The sequence below is a fragment of the Populus nigra genome, chromosome 4, assembly GCF_951802175.1.
Source record: "Populus nigra chromosome 4, ddPopNigr1.1, whole genome shotgun sequence".
NCBI classification, from domain to species: Eukaryota; Viridiplantae; Streptophyta; class Magnoliopsida; order Malpighiales; family Salicaceae; genus Populus; species Populus nigra.
In genome coordinates this window covers 24,163,471-24,179,477 of record NC_084855.1, presented here as the reverse complement: position 1 = coordinate 24,179,477, position 16,007 = coordinate 24,163,471, and the positions used below count along the sequence as shown (strand labels likewise).

At 30.5% G+C, this 16,007-nt stretch overlaps 1 protein-coding gene across 1 annotated transcript; it reads right to left on the bottom strand.

The window, feature by feature from the left end:
• Window positions 1-300: 300 nt before the first annotated feature.
• Window positions 301-5,333, bottom strand: LOC133692688 (tetraspanin-20). Its single transcript, XM_062113793.1, has 6 exons — window positions 4,919-5,333; window positions 4,207-4,306; window positions 3,844-3,924; window positions 3,647-3,751; window positions 1,623-1,805; window positions 301-698 (listed from the first exon to the last, which is right to left on the bottom strand). Exons 1-6 carry the CDS (start codon window positions 5,221-5,223, stop codon window positions 627-629), a joined length of 846 nt encoding a protein of 281 aa, XP_061969777.1. The 5' UTR covers window positions 5,224-5,333; the 3' UTR covers window positions 301-626.
• Between the last annotated feature and the right edge of the window lie 10,674 nt (window positions 5,334-16,007).

Below are 16,007 nucleotides of genomic sequence, written 5' to 3'. Positions count from 1 at the left end.
TTGCATTGCGGAGATTGCGGATTGAAAAAATAGATATTATAGTTCTTTCATAAACAAGGTTTTAATAGAGAATTTTCAGTAAAATCCATGCAAAATGCAAAACTATAAGGTGTTGATTAGCCGAATATTTTTTTAAAAATTTAATGTTAGAACAAAACACAGTTTCAATCACATCTCAACGAACTACCAAACAAATATAAGCACAACCCATTCAGGGTTCTACAAAAATTTCTACATCTCTAATCATTTTAGCTTATAATTATTTGGTTGAGGTGATCACAGAGAATAAACTAGCGAGGATAACATCGAATAAACACACAATGTATTATTTCAGCAAATGTGTACAACAATTAACAAACCATACATGAGGACACTGAGAAGTGAGAGCATAATAGCAACACAAAATGAAAAGCTTTTACCTTACGAAGTATGTTTTCCCCAATCAGTACAAATCGACGTGCACGGGAGCTTCTAAGGACCTATACATATCACAACTTCCTCCAGAAAAGCTCAAGAAAGAACAACTAAAAGGCAATTATATGTACGTCAGTAAGAGGCGAGACAACGAGTCTATACTTTGGTGTCCTTCTTCCCACCTTGTGAGACAGAAACTTTTCTGATCTTCATTACTTGGATTTCGTGCTCATTGATGCATTCTGATTAAGTAGATTGGGTTTATCTCCGGTGCTCAGCCCATACTGCACCACAAAATGCATGAATGCCATCAGAAGTTCAATCAACAAACAAGTAGATTTTTAATATATCAAGAAAGCTGACTAAGTTCAGCACGAAATGCATGAATGCCTTGAGATATTCAATCAGCTTAATATCCATAACAACATTAATTTGTAATCTACATGATTGCTCATCATCCCAATCCAATATTTATTTTTGTATTATTTTTTACAAAGAAGTACAAATAATCATATAACAAACCCGTTATATATTAATGTTATGTTATTCATTGGAATAGCATAACCAATGATTTAAAGGCTAATTATTTATATATTATAGATTTTAATAGTAAAGTCAATAATACAGTAATAAAGGGTTAACACTTAAAATATGAGAAAAACTAAGTTTAATAGCTGGTTGTTTTACGTACATGAAATGCGGATTTTGTTTCAATAAAAAATAATTATACAATTACTAGCCAGTCTTCTCTGCTTGAGAGCAAGAGCGAAATCAAAGCAATTAGTTTGCTAAAAAATTTCATCAATAAAACAACACTGCCCACTTTGATTTCATCCTGGTTTAGTGAACTTTCAACAATCAGCACTTATTACCGCTAGAAAGTTATATTTTCAAAGCTACTATCAGCAATCATTACGGCTACAACATTTCATTTAGCAATGCTACAGCTCCCAGTTCCAATGGTTATAAAAAGCAGCTGATTTACATAGTCATCAACAAGGCAACTGTTATTAGTTGTTGCAAATCTTCTTAACATATGCTCAAGTAAAACTGTGATAGCACATTGGCCAAGCATCATGCAAACCACCTCCTTTTCACTTAAGCATATATGTGCCAGTCAACCAAATTAAAATAAGTAACAGAAAGCCAAACGTGTGCTCTTAACTATAGAATTTTCAATTTATGTACAACGTGTAAATGAAAAATACCTTCTCTCTCATCCGTGAGGTCCAGATGTCTGAATGAGTCCCTGGACTAAATGCTTGGCCTGACTGATTTATGAGTGGCTCCCTAGTTCTACCTCTAACATTCTCAAAATCATCCTCATCAAACTCATTTCTCCGAGTGGAAACCATAGCTCGCAGAATCATTGCTAGTAACAGAGCTAGTGCCTGGAATTAATACCAAAGATAGAATTAGAAAAAGCCGTTGTGAAATCATCACTATTTCATGCCCGTGGTTCCTAGTAAAATATCAAGGAAATATATAGAATCTTTATAAAAATATACTACAAGTGAAAAGGCATTTATATTGTGAAAAAGAGATGATATCTTCCTTTATAAGAAATAGATATCTAGAATAATGTCATCCAGTTTTTGACTTCAAAACTATTAGTGGTTGGCCTTCCTTCTTTGGATCTCTTATAGCAATTAGAGTACACTTCATTTCCCTTGATGCAAAAAAATATTGTTGAGAAAAAGTCATAGTAGAGAATATGATCATATTTCTAGCATCTCACTAAATTAAATACCAGCACAGAGCATAATCAATTTTTCTTGTTATTCAATTTAAATACTCCGAAGAAATAAATTCAACAAAAAAAACAACTACGCAGAGTGACCTAATTCTACAAGCCACTGAAAACCATTTGCTTGGCCTTCAGGCTGCATGTTGAGGACTGATCCCCAACCATGGTCATTGAGGCATTCAGTGGGTTCATCTTTTCTAAAAATGGCTGGACAAAAAGATTCATTAATGATGGACTCATACTTTTGGTCCCTCAAGATAACTTCCTGACTGTGGAGAACCATTATATTTTATTGCCGTGAATTATAGTTTCACATGCAACCCGCTATTGATATAGAATGCCACAAGTATGAATGAAAAGAACACACATATTGTTGTTCTTACAGTAATTGCACCCTTTCCTCTCTGGTTTCTTTAACGCTTGGTCTGGAAAAAAATATCTTCTCTCAATCGGCCCTTCTCCGGGCAAAGAACTTCTACCTTGCTAGGAGAAAGTAGGCCTCTAGGCTCTAACAAATGTTTGACTCGTTTATCTATGAGGCACCGGTGGTAGGAATTAGCACCCCTGACCAGGAAAAGATTTCACAGTTTGACTCTGGATGTCTGGCACCATTACAAGGGCAGAACAATAGGATCTTATATGACTAATGAAGATTAAAATATATTAACTCTTACGTAAGTTGATGGATTCTAGGATGACATGCATTTCAATGGAAAATCCATGAACTATGCATAATTTTAAGAGTAGTTAATCCCATCAAATTCTAAGTGCACAGTTTACAGCTCCTTTGCTTCAGGTGGCCAGCACGTGGAAGGCAGATAGCGTCTCGGATTGAAATGACAGGATTATGGAGGCCCCAATGGCAATAAATTTAGCAAAACAAAAATAAATCTCAATTGTCTGGACAATAAAGATAGGTTGTCATTGAGCTGCTCATATTCAGTACATGGAAAAATGATAGAGAGCCTGCCTGCATCAAAATTCAGTCCTTGTGCACCTCATTATCCACTGATTTCATTTGAATATTTTTCTTATCTTCTTTATTTCAGTAAATTTTCACTTGAATTTAAACAGATGATTAACTTTTTTCCACTGGGCACAAGAAGACATGTCAAAAGGAAGAAGCAATCTTGATATTAGGATTATTTAGATATTTTTCAATATACTTGAGGGGGAAAAAAAGGACTAGATTAGTTTACCTAGTTTCCGACGAAAGTAACTCATTTTACACGTTTCACAAAATCTTTTGATCTTGATAATGTTTTCATCTCCTTCATTTTACATGCATGTAACATATTAGTTTTTTTTTAAGTTGTGATTAAAGTTTTTAAAGCACAAAATTTGAAACTCACGGAATAAAAATATATACATAGCAGGACCTGCATCTTTAATTTGCAAAACTTCACTTCTGGATCATGATTGTGGAACTGACTTATTTTCAAAGATGTGACAGAATTCTCGTTTATAAATCACTGTGGAACATACCTGAATTATGAGCACTGTGATACCAGCCCATTTACATATATCAACATTTTCTTCAACGAAAATACGAAGGCTCTGCAGTTCTCCAGTTGGATCAAATGGAAGATCCTGTAACAGAGTAACCCAAAGGAGTTTTAATTTACATGTACAAAGGAATGAAACTGCCAACCTGCATCTTTATTAAAAGAAAAATTAATTACCTTTTCCCAACGACGATCAATTGCAATGAATGCAACCAAGGCTGCTTCTAGCAGAATGAATACAATTTTGAGTACTGTGTACTGAAATTGATTAGGTCAAGGTAAACAAGTTAAGTGAGTGCAGACCACAAATTATATGTTATAGGCTGCCAGTTTGACTCGTAAGAACAATGAAACCGTAAAAGTTTTTTTGTGTTTTGCATTTTCGGTCTGATCCTTTTACCAGTATAAAGTAAAAAAAAAAAAAAAGAAGGAATATTATGTTATTTTTAAGTTGAAGCAACTCAAAGTAACTGCGGATCCTTTGTTAGTGAAAAAAAGTGGAAATAAACAAACAGAGTGCGGTGTATATATGTCGGATACAAAGCAAAGGCAACAGCCATTAATGGATTCAGCTGCAATACAGCCGATGAAGGTGACGCAACACAATATAACGCCCACTCCCATAAAAGAGTAGATGAACCTGCCATAAAAAGAGAGAGAGAGAAAGAGTGAGAGAATTAACACCCTCCGTGCAGGTCCCTCAAATGCCACACGTTTAGCCACAACAACCACAAAAACACTCACGATTTAGCAGAATTAATGCAAAAAATCATGCGGGCCATTCCACACAATATGAATCTTATAAAATCACTCATGATTCACACACACAAAAATCAGTTTAAAAAATCCAAGATAAAATTACAGCAGAGATCAATCTAACCAAAATTGAAAGCTACTGAATGCAACAAGCCTAAAATTCCTTCAGTGAAGCAGGTTCTATTCCCAGTGACTCTAGTTCAATTGATTATTATGTAATCAGGTCAAGGCTACCCCGTTGTATAGCACAATGCTTAACGGACCTCCCAAGGAACCAAAAACACAAAAAAAAGACACATTAAATATCCTTCCTTTTATATTAATTACAAAAAATCACAAAATTCAAAACCCTAAGCATTAAAAATCCTTCCTTTTATATTAATTACATAAAATCACGCAATTCAAAACCCTAAACCAAACCAATCAAATCACACACGAAAAAATCATTAAATCCAAAGCAATTACTAGTAAAATTAAGAAAGAAAATCGAAATTACCAAGGAGCCGGAAGCTGGAAGGAATTCAAGTCGAAGTCGAACCCGTTTTCTAACCGAGGAACCACATCGGAGAAGACAAGATCCTGAATCGAGTGAGACTCAGAGCTGGGCAAAAGCAAGAGAGAAGAAGAGGAAAACGAAGAATCTGGAGAAGGAGCAGAAGGTGGAAAGACGGGGACTTTGTTGTTCCATTGATCAAGCATCCAAAATGAGTAAATAATTATTGAAATTCCGATAAATGCTTGAAGGAAATTCAAGAGTTTTAGGACGAATGCTAATGGTACATGGCAGCAATTGCGTTCCATTTTTTTTCCAAACCCTAACGAGGATTTGCTCGGAGCAGAGAAATGGTGGCGAAAGATTGTAGATTTTTGGAGAATTTGTTTTTATGTTCCGTGGAAAAAGTAAAAGTGATTTTTGAAATTTATTGGGTAATTATAAGTTAGTAGTGCTTTTAGTTTTAAAAATAGATATAAGATAGTGAATGTATTTTTTTTTTACATATTTATTTTATAAATATATTAAAAAAATTAATTTTTTTAAATCAATACATTAAAATAATTTAAAAATAAAAAAAATTAATTAAAAAAACAAATTTTTACAAAAACATACTTTACATTGTGAAACAAGATCTAAACTAGTGCAGTGTGTGCCGCTTCAAAACCATACTACTATATTGAAAAAATGTTTTATTATCAATAATTTTTATAATAAAATATTTGAAATGAAAATAAGAAATTCAACTAATATATAAGATCAAATTAATCAAGGTAAAATAAAAAAAAAATATTGGAGTGACTTGTTTAATTTGACGAAATAGAAACAAATTGATGAGCCTATTCAAACAACAATATGAATATGAAAAGAAAATGACATTGACATTGTGAAACAACCAACAAACATGAAAGAATGGACGGTTAAAAAAATTTAAAGAATGAAATGAAAAAATGGTGATACATTATATTCACTCGAACTAACTTGTGAAATCAATGACTCGAGTAATGAATACAACAACAATGAGTTAACTTGCTGGAAATCTACCTCTTTATTTTTCCTTTCCTTATTCCCTTCTCGGTTGGGCCTTGACTAAGTCTCAACTAACCCGACTAAGTCTCAACCAACCCCGGGTCCGATTAAAGAATGGAAAAAAAGTTTAAGATATAAATAAATGCCGAAGTATAAACCAAAAAAATACCAGTTAAAAAAAGAGAGAAAAAAAACAAGCAAGTCAATGCAAATCTCCCAAACCGAGGTTAACCATTCCAACTCACAACCCATGAAATTCTAGCAAGTTTAATCTAAAAAGTTAATTCTCTATCAATTTAATGATGTAAGATGAAATCCTAAAATACTTGTCAAATAAAACATAATTGCAACATAAAAGAAAGAGGATCAAATCACATTGGAAAATGAATTGAAGGAGGATGAAATTATGAAGATGCTTAAAATTTTAAAACCATTTAAAACAAAAACAAATAGAAATTACAAAAATGATTACCAAATATGACAAATAAAAATTTGATGGAGGATGATAATGAAAATAAATAGATATTGAATGATAAAACTGAAAAAACATTAGCATGAAAAAAGGAAATAAAAAAATCATGTAAACCAGTGTGAATCTCCTAAAATTAGGTTAATCTCTCAAACTTGTAACTAGCAAAATCTTAGACCCTGATTTAATTAAAAAACTTAATTCCCAGCCAATTTAATTTTGGAGTATCAAATCTTGAAAAAAAAAGTAATTAAAAAAATTTGTAAAGAAAAAAATAATGAGGATCAAATCATATAAAAAAAAATTGAAGGTGGATAAAATCATAAAAAGAAACTTCAATTCAAAAACTTATCTAAAACACAATGAATAAAAATCCAAAGATTGATGGCCAAATTTGACACAAAAAAAAGATGAAATTGAAAAATAATTTCAAATCTATAAACCATTTCAAATAAAAAATAGTAATAAAAAAACAAGGATCAAATCCGGATGAAATACATATTGAATGACTATTATGGAATTTCAAGGTGGCACGCACGAAAATTGAGGTGGGGAGAGAGAAAAAACAATTGACGCAAGATCAAAGGTCAAAATGCCAGATACACTACCATGGAAGGAAGATGTCATTGGGACCTATTAATAGTTAACCACTATAATCATCCACACGTGTCGCTCAAATACGATGGAGCATCTAGCACTCGTTATGAACACATCCACAACTTTTTATATATATATAAAAATACATTATACTTAGTAAAAAAACTAAATTGACCTCAAGTTAACATAAATATATATAAAAAATCTTAGTGAAAACAAAAAGGCCTTGTGGAAACTATTTATCCATTTTTTTTTTTTTAAGGGCATGATCACCATTTTAGTGTTTAGCTTATTTTTTTTTTCTTTCTAAAATTAATCCAATAATTTAACTATGCAAAAAAAATTAAAAAAGAAGAGTTGCCCTAGGTAATTTCATAATGACTAATGGCTTACATGCAAAGATTGGATTACCCTTAAATGTAAGTTCATTGGTTTTTTTTTAATGGAAATGGTAAAAATGTAATCACATTGTAGCAGTAAATAGTAATACGAGTCTACAGCCATAATGTTTTTCCCTTCCATTGTAGCTTTTTTTTTTTGTAATTTTGTAAATTTGGCAAATATACATGATGCATAGTTATAAAATCATAATAGATGTCCAACCTGGGATAAGGTTTGAGTCACAAATCAGGAGGATTAATCAAGATTGACCCATAAAAGTTTTTTTTAAAAGGATTAAAATGATACCATTTTAATAAAAAAAAAATCAACGAAACAAGGACCACATTTTACCTAGGTCGAGGATCGACCTGGTCGTCTTGACCTATTTTTTTTTCAACTCAAATCAGTCCAAACCTCAAGTTGACAAAGTCTCAAACTGACTTGTTAGGTCAATTTGCGTTTTATAACAATACGAGAAATAATATCTCAAAAGTATTTTATTTCAAAAATTACTTACTCTTTTTTCCTTTTTTGTTTCTTAAAACAAAAGAAAATTAAATAAATTGAAAATAATATAAAACTGATGAAAGTTATAGATATATTAAAAATATAAAGTTTACACACACACACACACTACCACAATCTTTAGATTTACCAACGGAATTTTCCGTCAGTATTTGCACTATCATTCCGTTGGTAATTAATTTACAACAAAACAACCGATGAAAATGCTTTATCGGTGAAACTTGCGTCGGTAATTTTTTATCCGTTGGTAATAAAAAAAATATTATTACCAATGGATTTACTGACGAAAAAAGCAAACAAAAAAAATACCTGCTTCATTCCGTCGGTATTTCCCTCAGCAAAATACCATATGTAATTCCGTTAGTAATTATTTAAAAATATTAAAAAATATATATTTTACAAAACTATAAAATAATTAAATTAAAATAAATCAACACTCTATAATATTCAAAATGCTTGGAAAAAAGAAGAAGAAAATCAACTCAAACAAATTTGCAACAAATAAATTCAACTAAAAAAATTCATATGAAAAAAATTTAAATATCCTATAAATAAATTAACTAAAAATTGATCTCATATGAAAAAAATCCTACAACAACATTCATACAATTATTAAGAAAAAAACACAATTAAAAATAAAATAAAAAACAAATACAGTGAAAAAAACACGAAAAATAAGAAAAAAAAATCTTACCTTAATGCAGTTGCAAGTGAAGCTAAGAAGAGAGAAAAAAAATTTCGTAAAGTATACTAATTAAAAAAATTGAGAAGAAAAAAGAAGAAAGGAGTTGAAGACATACATGAGCATGGAGAAGAAGAGAAGGAGTTGAGGAGAGAAGAGAAAAAAAAGAAATGGATACTGATGTTTTTTTTACATATGGGGGAAAAGAAGAAGAAGAAGAAAAGAGATGAGTCTATTGTGAAATTAGGGATTCTAGGCTTTTTATTGGGATGTTTTACCGATGGTTTTACCGATGGATAATTAAATATTAATATTTTTAATCATTCCGTCGGTGATTTCCTCTATAATATTTAATTTAAAATTTTAATTTATTTAAAAATTTTCAAAAACCGTCAAATATCACAAACGACTTTTCAATCCATCGGTAATATTCATTAAAACTTTTAATTTAATTTAAATTTTTTAGAAAACCATCATATAACACCTACGACTTTTCAATCCGTCAGTGATTTTATCTATAAAAAACAGTAATTAACAGTGCAACTGGGAAGTGAATAGTTCTAAAACTCTCTGGAAAATAATGACGGAATTTTCCGTAGGTGATTCCCTTTTAAATTGACATGATGAACAATGTTCACAGTTTACTAACGATTTTGCCGACGGATTCCGTTGATAAAATCGTCACGTGATCATTTTATTTTGCTTTGTTTTAATCATTTTGTTTTTCACTGTAATTCCCTCGGTATATACCAAGGAAATATTGTCGTTGGTAAAATCCGTCGGTATATTTCCGATAGAACTATTTTCTCGATATTTCCGTTTATATTTATCAATTTTTTGGTAGTGATATATTGTTGTTTATTTTGTTTTTACTATTTTGATATTACAAATTAGAAACTATTACTTACAAAGATGGATTAAAAAAGGGATGAGTTATATTAATTTTTTCAATAAATAATTTTTTTTTAGATCGGGCTGGAATTAAATTAAGAAATCTGAAAGTGAGTTTGCTAGAGGAAATCTCAAGCACGGTTTTATATTATTCTTTAATATATTTTTTTAAAATGAAAGCTCGTACATAAATTTATCATTATTTTATGTTTAATTTTGTTAATTTAATTATATAAAATTGAATAATGAGATTTGAACTCTAACTATTTGGTCATTAAAACTTTAATACTATATATAAAAAATTAATCTCAACTCAAAAATTTAAAATATTAAATAAGGTTCTAATAATGGTTTTATACTACTCTATGTCATGTTGAAAAAACACTACATCAATCCCTTTTAGATAGCGTTTGTTTTTACATTTAAATTTATTTTTTAAATTTTTTTTTGCATGAAAAAATATTAAACAAATAATGATTTTAGATGTTTCTGCATTATTTTGATATATTTATATAAAAAATAAAATAAAATATTATTTTAATATAATTTCAATTAAAAAAATGCTTTTAAAAAAATACTACAAGAGTAATAAACATTCACTAAAATATTTCAGATAATTTTTATATGGTGATGCTAAAATAATTTTAAAAAATATCTAAAAATTTTCAAACTTTGTCTTTTCAGACTAAATCTCAATTGGTTAAAAACAAATTTAATCCGGAAATATTTTTTATCGTCAAATATGAAAAAAACAACTCATTTAATTAAACTAATTTCGAGAAAGGTGGGATTTGGAAGTGCATATATCACAATTAACCCAAAGCACATTGGTCAATGTCACGATGATTTCATTTTTGGGATGATTGCACTACTAACATACTAACTTTATATATTTTCTCAATTGAGTACTTAATTTTTTTTTTATTCGAATACACTAACTTTTTTAAAAACTTTCAATCAACTACTTTTGTCCACCTTTCTTCAATTTTTATGTTATTTGATGACATCTAATGTATTTTTAAAAATTGTCATTGGTACTTCAAATTTTATTTTATGTCAATAAAAAATACAAGTACATCCAGATAAAAAAAAATCAAAGTTAATGTACTTGATTGAAATAAAATAAATGTTAGAGTATCTATAGTGATTTAAGAGAAAATAACATATTATCAAATAACAAAAAAATTGATGGAAGGTGCATAAAATTAAAAATAAAATAAAATTCGTGTACTCCATTGAAAAAAAGATAAAAAACAGTGTAATCATCCCCTTTGTTTTTGTCATAACCTAATTTTAAAAAAATAATAAAAATTGAATATAAATGAGAAAGGGGTTAAGACAATACAAAATTTGAAGTTTGAGGATGGAATTATTAAATTTGATAGTCAATTGGTTAATAACTGAAGAATTAATAAGTTGGAGACTTTAATTAAAATTTGGATTAGTTTAATTAATAAAATCAGTAGCTTAATTAAAGAATTGAAGAGTTTGATGACTTAATTAAACTTTGATTTAATTAATTAAAGGAATCAGGGGTTTAATTGAAATAATATCAAAGTTTGGAGCTAATTCAAAGAAAAATTGATAGAAAATTAAAGTCCAATGACCAAATTGAATAGTCCAGAAATCCAGGACTGTTGTGTAAATGACACTATAACTTAGGGATTCAAATTAAATTTAATCCAAGGGCACAATTAGAAATTAATCATTACTAATTAAGATCCCAATTGTTGAGTTTAAAACGTTTAGGGATCAAAGTGAAAAATAACCATTCCCAAGGACACAAATGGCGCCGTTTGGAAGCACTGTTCATCATCCCTTTTGTTTCGCGTGGAGGAAGCCGATTCAACAGGAAAATCTGTAGCAAATCCGATCCAATCGTGGACCACGTCTCCTGCCCACGATCTCGTTCGTGGATTGAATAACAGTCCTGCAAAGGGAGGACTGGTTTTTGGGGAAAAAGAACGAAACAGGGGGTAGAACCGGAGAAAAAATAACAGTCCTGCAAAGGGAGGACTGCAGTCTGTCTCAGGCAGAACGTTTAAGGGGTGATAATATCTTTCTTTTTACGTAACCAGTTCCGAATCATAAAATCTATGTTGACCAGTTAGTATTCCTAATGAACATAATACTAGGTGACGACTTCTTAAACAAGACCATTCCCTATCAAAGAACAGTATGCCAGAAATCTATTCTTTCCATTGATCATTTTTAAGGCTGCAATGTCAGGTTTAACAGTTTTTATCCAACTTAGCCCGTTTGAGAGCGTGATTGTAATTGTTTTTCAAAGTGTTTTTTCACTTAGAAATGCATTAAAATAATTATTTTTTAATTATTTTTTATATTAACATATTAAAATGATCTAAAAAAATAAAAAAATATTAATTTAAAGTAAAGAAAAAAATAAAAAAATTCAATTTTTTTTTAAAAGAAAAAACATCTTGTCAAATAATTAAAGCAAAATAATAAAAACTGTTGAAGAAAAAAAAATTCGATTTCGACATTTTCCAAGGTGCTTAAATAATGATGCCACGTGCTAGAGTGACATGGGAGGGGCAACGTGTCTCTCAAAAATCCAACCAGACGGTTGAACTTCATCTAATATTCCATTGATGGTAAGCATTGTTTCTAGCCTGGAATGAAATTATGAGATTACCCGGGATTTGAACCGGTTTGGATTAAAAAAGAAAAAGAAGAAAAAACTAGTTAATTCGGTAAAACCCTAGGGTTGATCCAATGATTCATTCAAAACCTGATTATCAATCTATTTTATCTTTTAAAAATTATGATTAATTATTTTAATTTATAATTTAATTTTTATTTAAAATCAAGTTTAAATTAATGTTCTCCACTTTAGAGGACAAAAGGATACAGGAAAGTGAAGCTCCAGGCTGGAATTGCTCTCCTACAGTTTCAGGGAAATCCAAAAGTAGCAACCATGCATGCAAGAATTACTGTTTAATTATTTATGGTTCCTAGGCCACAATGTCTGCGGGCCTGATCTATGTTATTAAAGTTGGTTGCCAGATCTATGCATTTGAGAGCCTAGCTGTCGTGGTCAACCGTGTAACTTGTTCCGTTCTTTTATGTGCACGCCTGTCACCCTCGTGGTGCCTAACCTGCCCCTGGGCTTGCAGGATATCCAGTGGGCTGTGGGGAATAGTCGTGGTGCGCGTAAGCTGACCCGGACACCCCACATAAATCAAAAAAAAAAAAGTTGGTTACCCTAATTATCAGGCTTTCGAGTCATTGAAATAGTTGAGTGACTATGTAAGTATTGTCAGCTCTGTACCTGCGTGCTTCATTGTGTTTGTTATTGCAGAGATAATTATTTTTAAAATATTTTTTATTTAAAAATATATTAAGATAATATTTTAAAAAAAAATTATTTTTAACATTAATGTATTAAAATAATTTTAAAATATAAAAAAAAAATTTAAAAAAAAAATTTAATTTTTTACAAAAACACTTACCAACAACAAAAACAAATAGAGTAGTCCTCCCCACTAGGATATCTAATAAATTAAAGAATGTTTTTCCTTGTTGAAGTAGTTGGGCATATTCATATCACAATTATAGAATCTAGACCAATCTAATAGATTGATGTAAGACTCATCTGATCTAAGAATTGAATTGATTTAGGATGAAAAAGAATAGAAGAAAAAAACTTGAATGATCTAATAAAAAATTCAAATTAACACGGGTCTAACTCAGTCAAAACTCAATTTTTAATCTGTTTTTTTTTTAACTTATGAGTTAACCCTCTTAATTAATGATCCAATTTTTATTACGAGTAAATCTCATGTTAGGTTTTACCATTATGGTTTAGATTCCTTCAAAACACTACAATCATTATTACATCGCTATTTAGCAATCTATTTCACATGTATTCTTTAGACTTAGAGAGCCTAAATTTAACCTCATATTAATTCATCGATCACTGGTTTTCCAAAGGTTACAAACGCAACAATAAGTGGAATCATGTACACCACCACAGGATGCTCCACAAGTGCTTATTGCTAAGAAAGTTCAACTCCCCATCCATGCAAGACCTCCCTAACAAATTAAATATAAGGCATGGTACAAGCATAGTATAAATAATATATAATATCGCATTCAACTCGTGACTTGAATCTTGAATCATGTTATAAATCAACTTAATAAATACATGTATGTCTATTACTTGTTGAGATATCATATTAATCACATTATTAAGGAATGAATCATAGAGTAGTTAATTAATTGGTGTACTTAAATAAATTAAGAGGTTCTTCTTTTTCTATATTTTTTGGCTCAAAGCAACCAAGGTGAAGTAATGTCTGATAAAGAAATAAAATCTGAAGGCCAGTACTGGTCCATAGAATTAAATTTGCAAGTGCTAAAAGGGTATTCAATGGCCGAGAAGTTAGATTTTGCCTGTCACAGCCACGAGCTAACTTTGTGTCGGCTTCACTGCTGAGAAATTGTACTCCATTTTAAATTGAGCACTGATCATCATGCACGCAGTAGAGCCCAGCATAGTCAATCAAAATTATGAAGATTATGTTCACAGACAAGACGAAATTCAAGAAAAAGTTTGAATGTGTCAAAATGAGATATCTAATTCATAAATTTGATTTGATTCTTGTATCAGGTTAAAATTTTATCAAGAGCCCACCAAAGTCAAGAACACGCTTGAATTCAGATTTTCTTCTCTACTTTTCTTGTTTTTTTTTTTTTAAATTTTATTTCTCTAGTTATTCTGGGATTTCTTTTCAGTCGATTTAACTCTGATTTAAACATATTTATAAGTTATTTCGGAGCACATTTTATATTATCCAACATTTATAAAACATATATTTTCATTTATAGTTTAAGATTACAACATAGGTTTAAAAAACTATTTTTTTCCATCTCTCAATTACCTTTATACCACATTTTTTCCCGTATATATAATTGGATATGGGTCTCATACCATTGGATATATTTCTTTTGTGGGCTCCAGAAATATTGGACTTCTGAATGCATCAGCACTGTCATCTATATTTAAGGCAGATATGACGTAAAACTTAACCAAGATCATGAGTTCATGACCACTGATCTTGTGTATATTAATAAATATGCATGCATCCTTACAGCTTTACACAGCACAGAGAGGTGTAGGGTCGGGGGTGTTTGAGCTGGTGATGATGAGTAAGGACACAGGAATTTCCAGTTTGATGATCAGCTAGCACTCATGATGACTCAATAACATCTGACAATCGACCGACGATGCCACCTGAGGGACTGTCTGTGTTTCTCTGGCTTGCTCCCAACATCTTGTTTTATACAGTGTAGATGTTCAACAAAAGAATGAATATCGATGTCAGATGAACAAGAATTCATTAGTTAATCACTAACATTTAATTATATATGTGATAACATTTAAAATTGATGATGTGTTGCTGGGCTTAAATTGGAAGCTGAGCCATTGAATCATAGTACCGTTAAGCTTGGATTCTTGATAGAATTTAGACTTCTTTATCGATACTAACATCACCTCAACGCATTTCATTTTCAAGTGGTATTATTTGTTTTTGCAGTATGATTATGCTTTTTAAAAGCACAAAATTGATTTATTTTTAAAAAAATTAATATTTTTCTGAATTGTTTTGATGCGCGGTTATCAAAATTAAAATTTAAAAATAAAAAAATATTATTTTTATTTATTTATTAAAAAAAACAATTTAAAAAACATGAATTACTTCAATTATTTTTATATACTTAGATGTCACTAGCATGAAATAGTGGAACCACGTGGATATGTAGGGTCCATGATGATATCTAGTGGTGAGGTGTCATCTCGATATTAAAAGCCAGGGCTAACCAAGCGAAGGTTGGTGGCAAAAATTAAACAAAACAGGGGGTTCTACTCTGTGGAGCGCGCTAGGGAAGGGGGGTCTCTGGTGATTCATCACCTGGAAATTAATACGTGGGCAAATACTATTTTTCTTGATTGAATTGATTTAACCTGTGCTTTTTCATCAAAACATTCAAATCCCTTTGAGAGATATACCACAAGCAATTAAGTACATATTGCAGTGAAGTATTTTTACCTTTCAAAAGTATCTTCAAAGCAAAGATTTTAAAATCAACATTAAGGAGCAATTTAGTACTTGAATTAATTTTTTTAGTGATGTATGGGTCCTATTCCTTTTTTTCTTCAGAAGGCTATCGTTATTTTGTTATCTTTGTTGATGCTTATACTAAATATGTATGGTATTATCCTCTCGTTGCCAAGTCTGATGTTTACTTTACGTTTCATCAACTTCAAACTCTCGTTGAACGTTAATTTTCATTAAAAATAAAATCTATTCAAACTGATTGGGGCGGTGAATACCAAAAATTATCTACATTTTTTCAGATCGTTGGTATTCATCATTGTCTAATTTGTCCATACACTCATGAATAGAATAGCATCGTAGAGCGTCGTCATAGGCATATTGTGGAAACAAGTCTTACTCTTTTAGGGCAATGCAAAACACCTTTTTGATTTTGGA

What these genes read in the sequence shown, in the direction of transcription:
- LOC133692688 (XM_062113793.1), bottom strand. Translation starts at nt 5,223, where the DNA reads ATGGAACGCAATTGCTGCCATGTACCATTAGCATTCGTCCTAAAACTC. An exon ending in TTGATCGTCGTTGGGAAAAG is followed by an intron (nt 3,752 to 3,843) that starts GTAATTAATTTT and finishes ACTCTGTTACAG; the next exon opens with GATCTTCCATTTGATCCAAC. An exon ending in TCACAGTGCTCATAATTCAG is followed by an intron (nt 1,806 to 3,646) that starts GTATGTTCCACA and finishes TATTAATTCCAG; the next exon opens with GCACTAGCTCTGTTACTAGC.